This window comes from Narcine bancroftii, chromosome 12 (assembly GCF_036971445.1).
Source record: "Narcine bancroftii isolate sNarBan1 chromosome 12, sNarBan1.hap1, whole genome shotgun sequence".
In the NCBI taxonomy this organism is placed as follows: domain Eukaryota; kingdom Metazoa; phylum Chordata; class Chondrichthyes; order Torpediniformes; family Narcinidae; genus Narcine; species Narcine bancroftii.
The window spans coordinates 80087623-80100956 of record NC_091480.1 but is presented as its reverse complement, the minus strand read 5'-3'; the positions used below and the strand labels follow the sequence as shown (position 1 = coordinate 80100956).

Below are 13334 nucleotides of genomic sequence, written 5' to 3'. Positions count from 1 at the left end.
GGAGAGAAAGAAGCTGAGGTGATAGGGTAGAGGGCAAAAGGAAAATCTGTATTTGTTTATTTGTATAGATGAAATACTTGCCCTGCATGTGTATTGTTTGTCTGTATGTGCCTTTACGCCTGGTTGTGTGTCTGCATGTTTTGCATCGAGGACCAGAGAACTCTGTTTCGTTGGGTGGTACTTGTACAATCAGATGACAATAAACTTGACTTGCCTTGAGTTGAAAGATAGCTCTTTGACAGAAGAAGGAAGGGAAGGGGTGCTGAAGGAAGGGAAACAGAGGAATGCGACCAGGATAGAGGGTTATCGAAAATTGGAGATCAATATTGATGCTGTCCGGTTGGCGACTGCAGAGACAGCATACAAGTTGTATTTTCTCTCATTTAAACATGGCATCAACTTGGCAGTTCACGAGGCCATGGACAGAACCTCAGTGTTGTAATGGGGTGTTGAACTGAAGTGGTTGGCCATTGAGAGGCCCTTGCTGAGGATAGAGGAAAGAAGCTCAACAAAGCGATCCCCTAGTCTGCGACCAGTCTCCCTGATGTAGATAGAGGAGGCCTCATCGGGACCACCGGATGCAGTAAATGACCCCTGCAGATTCAAAAGGGAAGTGTGGCTTCACTTGGAAGAACTGTTTGATTTCCTCCACGGTGATGAGGGCATCAGCAAGATGGGGATAGTGCTTGAAAATGATGTTATGGGGCTGTAATCAGTAACCAAAAATAGACTTTATTCACAATAAATTATTTACAAAAGGAAACTGCTCAAAGTCTCTTCCCAACCTTCGTTTTGTATCCATATATTTCCATAACTACACATTGTTAAAATCATTTATATTCACACCATTACCACCATGTTGGCATCTTGTCATTTCTCCTTCCCCCCACCCCACCCCCCCCCCCCCCCCCGTTGTTTGAGGGGCTTCCCCTCACTCAGCACCTCAATGCCAGGTAATGGGAGGACTCTGGACTGTGGTCCTTCCCCACAGCACCCTCGTGTTGGCTGTGCCAAGCTTCAGTGCATCCCTCAGCACGTATTCCTGCAGCCTGGAATGTGTCCGTCGGCAGCATTCTCTCACCGACATCTCTGTGTGCTGAAAGATCAACAGGTTTCGGGCAGGCCAAAGTGCATCTTTCACCAAGTTGATGATCTTCCAGCAGTTCTGGATGTCTGACTCTGTGCACGTCCCTGGGAACAGCCCGTATAGATCAGAGAGCCCTCTGTCACATTGCCGCTGGAGATGAACCGTGACAGAGATGCTTCAGGAATCTGCATTCAGCAAAGTGATGGGCTACTGCAGTCTTCTCGGGGATAACATGCGAAGGAGGTGATGTTCTGGTCATATAAGAAGGATCTGACTGGGAGGGTTTCCTCTCACCACCAGCCAGGCAAAGTCCTGGTGCTTGTTCGTGAGCACTGGCAATGAGGCATTTCGCCAGGTGACCTGCTCAGGGAACCACCCCACTGAGTCCATCGAGCCCTTGTCTCTGTGTCTGCAGGACTTTCCATGCTGACCACTACCTGAAGGCCTTGTGGTCTAAGGTGTTGGTCTGGAAAATCTTTTCTAATTGTGAGGCAACAGGGCCAGGCCTATCCTTTGCAACACCTAGGACAGGTAGAATCTCAGTACATAGTGGCACTTGGCGCCCTTGTACATACACAGATGCAGCCACACATGAAGGTGGTCATCAGGATGAGGACCACGTTGAGTATGTCCATGCCTTTGTTGTCTGGCGACTTGTACATGGTAACCCTTTGGACCCTTTCTATTTGGATCCCCATATGAACTGGAAAACTGCTCTGGTAACTGTCCGGACGGAGTTGCGGGGGATGGGCCACACTTGTGCAATAGTAATGAGAGCACCTTGCACCTGATGACAAGGTTCTTCAGGTACTGAGACAGAGTGTTGCAACCACAAACCCAATTTCTGTTGGATGTTTGCGATCCACTCTGACCAATTCTTGTTGCACACCAGCCCCTCCAAACCAGATCCCCAACACCTTCAGGTAGTCAGATCTGACTGTGAGCGGGATGATGGACCGGCTGGCCCAGTTATCAAAGAACATTGATCAGCATCTGCAGCCTTTATGAGTCTGCATCAGGCACAAGGCAATCTGCGGACCAATCATGTGTCTTCACAGAAGATGGTGACATCATCCATGTACAGGGAATCCTTGACCCGAGTGCCTCCACTGCCTGGCAACATCACTCCTTATGCCCTCGTCCTTCCTGATGGATTCAGAAAATGTGGCTAAGCAGCACACAAATAGCACTGGAAAGCGTGGGCAACCCTGTCTAACTCCAGATGTGACGGGGAAGCTATCTGTTACTCACCCATTGATTTGGACTTCACCATGGATGTCCACGTCAAGCAGTTTAATCCAATTCCCGATTCCCTCCCCAAAGCCCATTTTAGAGAGCATGTCCATCATGTACGTGTGCAATATCCGGTCGAAAGACTTCTCCTCGTCTAGGCTGACCCGGCAGGTGTTCGCCACCCCTGTTCTGCACATGGGCGATGGTATCTCTGAGCAGCGTGAGGCTGTCAAGAGATTTTCCTGCCCGGAACCGTGCATGAATGGACAACTGAAAGTTCCCTTCTGACTCCCATTTCCTGCACTCTTATCAGAAAAGCTGCATTCACGATGTGCAGCACTCCCTCAGCACTGTCAGGGAGAGGGTCGGCTTGGAGAACAGCACTGTCAGGGAGAGGGTCGGCTTGGAATGGCTTGGCCATTCCCCTGCAATCCACCACAAGCTGACGCACTTAGGAGACCTTGAGGTTTGGTTGGATGGATCAGGAATTGCATTTGTTACGTCTTACAACTTCATGGGAAGCTTGCACCATGACATGTGAGCCATTCAACAATTCTGGTGATCTGGCTACACCGCTGCAAATTTCAGGTGTTAATAGAGCGCCCGACTACACCAACCCTTCTGATCAAATTGCTGATCTTCCATCACTTGGCCAGAGGTTTGGGGTCTACAGAACCAAGTTACTGGGGAATAGCCTCAGACTTTAAATTTCAGAGTTTCATCACCAGAATGATTCATGTGTGGCAGAGCAGCATGAGACTAAAACAAGCTGGTCAGGCATTGAGGAAAAAAAACCTCCTTATGGACAGAAGACAGTTTTGCACTCGTGTCCAATGAGGAAATTTATTGTTTGTTTTCTCTCCACTCCAGTTCCAACATTTCATGCTGCTTTCACAGACTCTTCTGTACATTTCTGAAGTTTACTGGCCTGTGTTGTACTGCCCTGGTCTGCTCTCATTGACTCAGCGGCCAGGAGAATGCACGAGAAGCCTGAGGACATTCAACCCATCACCTGCGACCCTTAGCAACTTCCACAGGTGCTCCTCTAAAAGATTCCAGTCAGGGTGTTTCACTGTGTGGGACAGGAACTGCTCTGCCCAAGACCGCAAGAATCTGCAGAGGGTAGTGGACATGACTTAGTCCATCACATATTCTCCCTACCTCCCCCCCCCCCCCCCAAAGACTCTATCAACACTTCCTACTCTCTGGGAAAAGCAGACTCATTCTCTTCACCCCCACTCCCCCCTCCCTCCACTTCCCATCAGGAAGAAGCTCCCTGCCCCCAGCACCTCTCATTCAGACTGGAGAACGAATGTACTCAGCAAGGCATGTGTCCTCTGGCGCCACTCCATCTCTGTAACCCAGGTCGTAGATGTTTGAGGTGGTGCCGGAGACAACTAATTTGGTGGCAGGGGATGGACTGAATTTAATTCACTGCAGTAAGGTACACACAGCGGCAGACAGTTCATCAGACACACAATTCAACTCGCTGATTTAAGATCAATGCGGCTTTTAACAGGAAAACTTCACAACAAATCCCAGAGGAACAAACACTCAAATGAAGCAAGTTGGTGAAGAGGTGGGGGGGGGGGTCAGTGAATGTGAGAGTGACAGACAGAGATGAAGAGAAAGTGAAGGGGTAAGGGGTAAGAGAGAAGGGTGGAGTAAGAGGCAGAAAATGACAGATTGAGAGAAAGAGAGTGAGATGGACAAAGAAAGAAAATAAATAGAGAGAGAAGGAAAGTTAGAGAAGGAAAGGAAGGAAGGGGGACTGGAAACCCATGCATGTGGATGTGGTGAGAAATGGAAGGACGGGAGATGTCACTGGTCAGTGTGGGAACGCACTGAATTTAGAGCAGGACAGTGCAGCACAGAGTGCCAGTGGAAAGTGTACAGCACAGGACAGAATAGTATGGCCTGACATACAGAATAGCACGGTGCACACGTTTACACTGGTAGAGACAAGTGTACTTGTGCAAACGACAATAAACTTGAACTTAAAAATTTGAGAAGTTTCCTGCGAGCATATTGGATGGTGTTTCTCAAAAAATAGAGGCTGGACTTTAGAAAGGACTTGGTTGCCTGTTCAACACCCCAAAGGATGTGAAAGGTGCTCTAGAAGTGTAGATTTATTTTCTTGCATTTCAGCCACCTTAAAAAATTTTTTTTTTCAATTTAGTCATACACTACGATAACAGGCCCCTCCAACCCACAAGCCTGTGGCCCCCCCAAAAACAAATGAACCTACAACACCCTACTACCCCAGTACAATTTTGGAGGCAGGAAGGAAACTGGGGCACCCGGAGGAAACCCACACAGACACGGGGAGAACGTACAAACTCCTTAGAGACAGCGTCAGATTAGAACCCGGGTGGCTGGCGCTGTGATAGCGTTGCACTGACCGCTATGCCAGCCTTGCAAATTACTGTGGATTCAAACAATTTCACTGTCATGTGGCCACTCCATGCATAATGGAAATTCTTACCTGATACACCTTCTTGTCTGAACTGAGGACTTCAAAGCAAGAATTTTTCTTGGAATCCTTCCGGAGATTTTGAACCAGCTGGGCATCAGACACATAGAACGCATCTTTCTGCTGTTTATCTGCAAGAAATCAATCAGCGAGAGAGGGGCTGCAGGAACCCTGGGCAGGAATGGACAAGCGATGGAGCTGGGTTCCATGAGATTCCAGACAACAGACCCTTCCACCCCAGTGCTCTTGACCAGAAAACAATCTGGAGGAACTCAGTGGATCAAGCAGCATCAATTCAGTGCTCTTGCTTGGTTTGAATTTTCCCTCACGAGCAAGCCCATTGGCTGTATCAAAGGCTAGGTTGGTCCACAACGTTAGTGAGCACTGGTCTTGCAGAGGTGGTGTGGTTTATGTACGGTCAGGATGCGCGAGGATTGGGAGGTCAATCGCTCCTCTGGAATATGGGCTGAGCTTGTAGCAGTCAGACACGTACCTTTCTCAGAGTTGTAGAAGTGGAAGATGTTTTTGTTCAACACACAGAACCGTCGACGCCATTCCGAACCAAAAAAGCTGTGATCTGGGTGAGCAGAGAAGTGCAACACCTGTCAGCGATCCCGTGAGGACAAGGAGTTCGCGAGAGCTGCACCAATGGTTCACGATCAAGTACACTCTCTCCCTCCACATCACTGGGTACTCCATGCCACCCCTTCCCCTCCACGTCACCTCTTCCCCTCCATGTCACCTCTTCCCCACCATGTCGTTCCTTCCCCTCCACCCCTTTCCCTCCACATCGCCCCTTCCCCCACCATGTCACCCCTTCCCCTCCACATCATGCCTTCCCCTCCACGTCACCCTTTCCCCTCCACCGTCGAAAGACTGATTGGCCCCATTCTCCCTGCTGAGCTTTGCTGCCCCAATAGATTGTTCTGGGATCTGATTCCCTCACCATTCTTTGTGCTATCTTTCTCTCTCTCTCTCTCTCTCTTGCTCTCTAGATGCCTCCATTAACTAACCAATTGGGTTGCTCATCTACAACCCATCCCCATGACAACCTGGGCCTCAGCCTATCAGAAATATTGTCCCATCCTTCCCTCCCATATTTGAATTTGCTTTCTCTCATTCCCTGAGAAGGTAAAGGTTCCAGTCAGGTAATACTACTACATTTAGAATGTAACATACATGAAATTCTTTAACTTTTGTCCACCATAAGGAAGACAGAGAGTCGCCAATTTGTCCAGCACCCCTCATTGAAATGAGGCCCCAGTGAGGATTGAACTTGCGACCTCTAGTTTACGAGACCAGTGCTCTAACCCCTGAGCTATCGAAGCCTCTTCATATCCCATTTTATGAATACTCTGTGGCTGCCAAGCCACTGCAAGTGAAAGAAACATGCTGAGTCAAGCAGAGTTTCAGTTCAGTTGCTTTACTAATTCAAAATCCCGCGCTTGTCCCAACAACCCTTGCACCTTGTGGGGAGGAAGTGACATTGGCTTCCAGGCCAAGGCTTTGCCCCGCACTGAGAGTCCCTGTGAATGCCACAGGCTGTGGACTCGCCTGCAACTGCTGGAGCTAGTTTGCTTGCCACATGGGTGAGCCGCAACAATTTGTTTTTACAAAGAAACTCGCGTTCGCTTTTACCTAAGTGTTTGAATGGGTTTTCATTTTACTAAAATAGCCTCCAATAGTAGTGAATGGGTCTTCGCTTTGTGCCATTTTGGCTTATGAAAGGTTTTATAGATGCGCTCTAGTTTCGTAAAGCAGGGTATACTAGTACTGATGTCCATGACTCTCCATAGCTGCTGCTTGTCTTGATGAGCATCTTGAGCACGTTCTCTTCTTGTTTCTGCCACTTCTGTTCTTCACCAGCTTGTTCAGTGTTGAGTAATGAACATGGACAGCTCCCCTCGGTGCCCCTACTACTTGGTGCTTCTTCCCTTCAGCATGGAGCACTGATTCATCAGCTGCGGGATGGTGGGAATATGAATCAGGAGGACATTTCCTGGTCTGTTTGGTCATGGGAGTTTGCAGTCAATGTTGTGGACTGCTCTGTCCCATCTGTAAACCTGTGTACTGCTGCTGGGGCAGGTCCATTCTGCTACTGGGCAGGTCCTACTGGGGCATGTCCATCCTGAAGGGGGCAGGTCTGTCCTGCTGGGAGGGGGGGGTGGTTGTCCCTCTGCTGGGGCAGGTCCATCCTGCTGAGGAGCTCTGTTATGCTGGGGTAACTCCATCCTGCTGCTGGGGCAGTAAAGACCACAGGGGAGAGGCCGCAAATGAGTCTGGTCAGATGACAGCATTACACCCCTGCTCGGTTCCTTAATCTGAACACCAATCCTCAGGTCGGAGGAGGCCTTTGCAAGGACAGAGTGAATAGCAGGAATGTTCCGCAGGGCTCAATGGCCCCTTCCCTCTTCCAATGAAAGGACTGGCTGGAGGCAGGGGGGTGGGACTGAGCTCTGGGAGGGGCGGAGGTCTGGGGACAAAACATAGAGATAAAATAGGCTGGTTCAGATTTGAAGCCCGTTGTCTCCTCCTAAAAATGTTTATCTTCATTAGGTTTGAAGGGATGATGGCGCCCTCCTGTACTCCCCTGTGCAATGAACACAATGTTTAATCAGCAATGTCGTCCTGTGTAATGGACTGTGTAGATCACAAAGAAACCATAGAAGGCACTTAGGGAAAGAATCGGCCTCTGAGGAAATCCTGAGAGACGTGAGCATCCGACAAATTGGCTGAAATGTTGTGAAAGCTAGAAATGTGAATGCCAGAGATAAAACCCTGGACAAAATGCAGATAATGCTAATGAACTGAGAATGCTGTTCTCAGGCTAATATTGCAGAAAATTTCTTTGACTGATCTTCATCTTTTTATTCTGACCTTTCAGAGCCAAATACTGGACCATCGAGTCATCTGACAGTCTGTGCACGAATGCTGTCAGGTGGCTCCACAATGCGCACACACCACCATTGCGTCGTCAAGCATCAGGTCTGCCCGGACATCTTCCTGGTGATGTAATCACACGATGCCCTAGAACCACCCTGCGGCTGCTGCTGTCCCCACCTTCCTGCTATTGGTCGGTCTGCATGTCCATCCTCACCTTCTGGCATCTTCCCAAGCTGATTGGCAGAACCAACTCTAGCAACTGATTGGACAATGCTCAACTGTCAGTCAGCCAATTCTTGTGCAATATTTTTACCATTGGGATTGAAACTGAATTCTATAATTAATAGTATAAAAACACAATTCTTTTACACTATAACTTTCTCATTGGGGTTCCTTTTGGACACATCTTGGGTCTTCGTTTAAATTTTAAATTTAGATAGTCAGCACGGTAACAGGCCATTTCGGCCCACGAGTCTGTGTTGCCTGATTTTACACCCAATTAACCTACACTCTTGGTACGTTTTTGAACTTTGGGAGGAAACCAGAGCCCCTGGAGAAAACCCACGCAGAGACAGGGAGAACGTACAAACTTCTTACAGACAGCGTGGGATTTGAACCCAGGTCCCAATCACTGGCACTGTAAAGGCGTTCCACTAACTGCTACACCAACCATGCCACCCTTCTTGAAGGTGTGGTCCAACACGCATTGTTAATGATCTCATCCAGATCATATGCCATGTTCAGTGTCCTAGTATTCCATGTCCCACCATTCCCAACCAATGTCCTGGCTTTGGGCAAACTGAGAGTCTCTGTTGGCACACCAATACCAGGACTGAGAGAGAGCACTGTACTGTAGGAGGGGCCATACTGAGAGAGGGACACAGTGTGGGAGTGGTGGAGCAGAAGCTACGGTCTGCACTGCTGGGAAGAAGGAGAAAGGTAAATAATTTAAACGGCAGTAATGCTATTTGAATCAAAAGGAGGTTTTGTGTGTGTGGTGTGGGAGTACTCGGGCAGACTTCTTGTTCAGAAGAAGTCTGTTGCTCGTGAATGAAGCTCTGCTATCTCCATCTATGCAGTTTGAGCAATTAGCTGGCAGGTGGCCAGGGTGGACTCACTCCACTGCAGAACTCTTGTCTTTCATCTAATTTGCTCATTAAAACTTTAACATCAGTGACTCCACTACTGGTTCATTGCTTGGCCATCGGTTGTGGATGATTTTTCGATGGCGTCTCAAAGGCCTGAGAGCCTTGGCCTCACCTTTGAAGAGTTTGGGAGGCTTTGGCGGATCGTCAGGGAGCCAGTTCACGAAGCATCTGGGGATTTCTGTTCAATTGGTCTGCTAATCTCATCATTCAGATAAAGAACTCCCATCTCAGACTCTTGCTTCCACTTGGGGAATACAGGTGGTGTCTTCTGAGGACTGAGTTAACACCACTTCAATCAACCTGAGACAGCCTCTCCCATTGTGGGCTATTGTTTTAATCAGTGGTCGAGTTTGCTTGTCTTTCCTAATTATGCCAGACCCGTCCTTTGAAAGACCTGGGCCCTACAGGATTCACACTGGGTCAACGAACCTTGTAGCCAGGAATTCTTTCACATAAATGAATGACGGGAATGTGGTCATGATACTTGTCCCCTACGATGACGGATGGAAAATGCACAAAGACAATGGTGGGGAGCAACGATGACAGCACTTCTGAAAATGAAGGGGAAATCCATGATTTTCCTCTGAAACATGAGGCAGTGGGTCTAGTCACGAGTTGAGTGGATTCATGGCACACCAGCCACCTGCCTCTTCACCAGCTTGGTTGAGACTGTGTCTCATGGAGATATGGGGTGTGCAAGGGGTATCCCCTGCTCATGTGCTTGAAGGGGTTGCTTCTCAAGTTCTGGCTGCATTTCAGCTCCATGCTCCTGATCTTTGGGCACTCTGGTCGGCCAAGAGTTGTCCTCGTCGATCTGGTACTGGGTCTGGCCATGATTGCCATCCACGGGCTCAGGTAGTGGGCAGTCAGCTTGGGCTGACTACCTGCCCCTCCCTCACCTTTCTGAGGACCCCAGTGTGCCCATGTATTCCTAGAGAAAGAGCAGCCAGTGCTCACAGGCGGTTTGGAGGCTCTCCGCGAACAGTTTACTCCCCTAGGTATCAACGGAGATAATCATTCTTAAATTTAGACATACAGCAGGACCACAGGCCCCTCCGGCCCATGAGCCCATGCCACCCAATTAACCTACAACCACCGAAGGTTTTGAAAGGTGGGAAGAAACTTGGAGTGCCCGGAGGAAACCCACGGAGCCACAGGGAGAACGTACAATGTCCTTACAGACAGCGCTGGATTTGAATCTGGGTCACTTGGGCTGTAATAGTATGGCGCTAACCACTATGTTAACCACACTGCCCTGTTTCAATACGGAACATATGCTTTGTGTGAATAGCTGAATTGTAGACGTGCAGTAGCTGTAACGTTTGGACTAAGAGTAATAAAGGAGCAGTATTGATTTACAGCCAGAGAGCAAAATAAAAGGGAGCAGTACTGAGAGAGTGCTGCACTCAGTGAGGGACTGTACTGTGGGAAGCTGCTTTGTAGCTGGGCAGAAATGAGGGAGCACTGGATTGAGGGTTTATGACCACCTGACCTCTTGTGTTAACAGAACAGCTCTGAGAAGAGCAGGGGAGACCTCCCTTGCATAATCTCAGTCTCCCCTCCGAGGTCACACATAGCTTTGCTTTCTCTCTTCCAAAGAACACCGGCCATCCAATCTTCCAGAGAGGTTTAATTATTCAGTTCCAATATCACCCTCTTAAATCTTTTTTCTGCATCTTCTTCACTATCTCTTTAATATAGATCCGTCTCCACATGGTGACTGCTGCTGTTTGCAGTGTCCTTAAGTGGTTTCCAGATATTATCTTCATTTTTCTCAATGTACGTTTAAATTGCATCCTTGGGTTGATGGAACACATTTATCCAGGCTCTTTCCCGGAGGATGAACTGAAGAGATGGAGATTACACCTGGAAGGTTGGCCAGAATTCCAGTCACAAAACTCCACAGTGGGACTTGTGTGCATTGGAACCGATCAAGAAGAGAACGAGAGGTATGATTGCAAGTGCACGGGGGATGAGTTATGAGGAAAGATTAGAGCAGATTAAACTCTGCAGCTGAGAGTGATAAAGAGGACCTCACCTAAGTAAACAAAATAATAAGTGATGTAAGGGAAAGTGAATCCAGAATACTGTATCCACTGGTGCAACAGGGAACAAGGCAGTGGAAATCTAAATCTGTGAACAGTCAATTTCAACACAACTTACCCTGAATTGATCGCACTCACTTACACTCATCAACACTTGCAGCCTCAGTAACTTAAAACTAACTTCTTTACCATCACGTCAAATGCTTCTCGCCTCTGCATCATGTTCCTATACCTCCCCCCACACCCTTCCCTATCCCTGTTAACTCCCCCCCCCCCCCCACCTCCCATACCTGTTCCTATCACTCCTCCAGCCCTAACGCCCCTTCCTTTCTCTGCAACCACATCTGGCTCCTATCCTCTTCCTGATCTCTATTAATATCCTCCAGCCACTACACCCCTCGCTATTCTGAAAAAAAAATTAAAATTAGACATACAGCACTGTAACAGGCCTATTTGGCCCATGTTACACCCCATTAACTTATACCCTGGTACATTTTTGAAGGGTGGGAGGAAATCGGAACCCCCGGAGAAAACCCACGTAGACTTGGGGAGAACTTACAAAATCCTTATAGAGCTCGTGGGATTTGAACCCTGGTCCGGTCCTGATCACTGGCGCTGTAAAGGCGTTGCACTAACCGCTATTTCAACTCTTAACTTCCTCCAGACACTACAACCCTATCCCTGTAACCTCCTCCAGCTCCTACAAATCTCTGAAATATCCTCCAACCCCTCCATCCCCTATTACCCACCTCTATGGTAGTAGCTTCTCCCAAATCCAAGATCTCAGCAACTTTCACCTTTGATTACTTGCTCTTGTCCACTCCCTCAGGCTCAAGTACTAGTCCCAAAGCCAGTAACTCTCCAAGGCCCTCTCTGACTGTGAGGTTCCTTGCTTTCATCTCTCCATCTCTCTTACTTTCTTGATCCCTCCTCCCCAGAAGAATGTGGTTACAGCACCACCGACCCGGGTTGGAATCCGGCACTGTCTGCGAGGAGTTTGTAAGTTCTCCCAGTGTCTGCGTGGGTTTGTCACTGGTGCTCCAGTTTCCTCGCACCTTTCAAAACATTCGGGGATTGTAGATTGATTGGTGTATTGGTGTGGCAGATCTCGGGGGCCGGAAGGCCCTCCTACTGGACTGTACATCTAATTAAAAACAAAACACCTCAGACATTTTATCAGGTCACCTTTTCTGAACAAAATTTACAAGAAGAAATTATTTCACTCAGTCACGTGGAAGAAGTAACCAGGGCACTGTGGAAGTAAAATCATTATAAGAGCTCAGGGTGAGTTTGAGATATTGGAGGGATAGGTTTGATGGGCTGAATTTCCTCACCTTTTATCAATATTGAGATCTGGGAAAGAGGGTGGATGGGCTCATTCTCTCCTGCGCCCACACGCATTAGACAACGGCCTTTTAGAACTGAGCACCCAGAAACTGCCTAACCTTGTGATGACACATGGCTCCTTCATCCCACTGCCCTCAGTTTGGCTGGAAGTAACCTGGGAGCTGTGGGGCAGCAGACAGTCATAAACCAACCGCTTCTTTCTTGGTCTGGTCAGTCAGAGTGCGTTTGTGGAATTCCACAAGAGGTCACGAGGTGCTGACATTAAAGGGAGGAATGTTCCTTGGCTCCATACCTCTGCGCTTTTTCTCCAGATAGCCTTGCTTCAGTATACTGGACAGGTCCTGAGCTGCAACAAGTGGGATGTCTTCAAATTGTACTGAAAGAGGAGAACAAAGGCAGGAAAATCAATAGTTTGCATGCTTCCAATAATGTTAGATTAACTGCTGAAGCGAAGGGAGATTTAACACAGAAACCTCAAGGGAAATCTAACATTTACGGCTGGGGTTTGGGTGTTGGAATGTAAAGATCCTTTAAAACTCAAAGCAAAACGTTGTCTGTTCTCAGGGCTAATTACGGGTGACATTGAGGTATGGTTGCCGCAGAGAAATGGATCGGAGGTCAATCCACGGGACCATAAGAATGGCAGAGAGGATCACTTCAGTCTCCCACCCCCCCACCATCAACATGATCTATAGGGATCGCTGTCTGACAAGGGCTTGCAAAAACATTGAGGACCCCCTTCTAATTTGCGCATCTTTCATCTGCTCACGCTGGCAAGGAGATGTTAGCACGATCAACGACCACCCGCAGACATGAAGCAAACAGTCAAAGGCTTTATTAATCCGAAAACCCAGACATGCCTCTACGTGCTGCTGGCTCGCGTCCAAGGCAGGTACGAGGGAGGAGATAGGGCTCTCAGCCTTTATTAGGGGCTACAGGTACAGAAGGCGGGCCAGCCTGCCCAGCCCAGTGAGGACATGCCCGGAGTACCGTGTTCCACCACAGAGATACAGGAGTCTCAGAGCCAGCACCACAAAATGTAGAGGAACAGCTTCTTCCCTCGGGCAGTGAGAATGCTGAATGACCAAAGGAACCACTAACACTAACCATCCGAGACT

The 13334-nt window shown here is 48.4% G+C and overlaps 1 protein-coding gene across 3 annotated transcripts in view; it reads right to left on the bottom strand.

The window, feature by feature from the left end:
* The window catches only part of skap1 (src kinase associated phosphoprotein 1), a 316700-nt gene that overhangs the window by 106093 nt on the left and 197273 nt on the right, over positions 1 to 13334 (bottom strand). For all 3 annotated transcript variants that reach the window (XM_069906123.1, XM_069906124.1, XM_069906122.1), the window contains exons 5-7: positions 12509 to 12592; positions 5287 to 5370; positions 4806 to 4924 (exon numbers count right to left, since the gene is read on the bottom strand). In XM_069906123.1, the coding sequence (XP_069762224.1) occupies positions 4806 to 4924; positions 5287 to 5370; positions 12509 to 12592 (287 nt within the window). The remainder of the gene's footprint in view (positions 1 to 4805; positions 4925 to 5286; positions 5371 to 12508; positions 12593 to 13334) is intronic.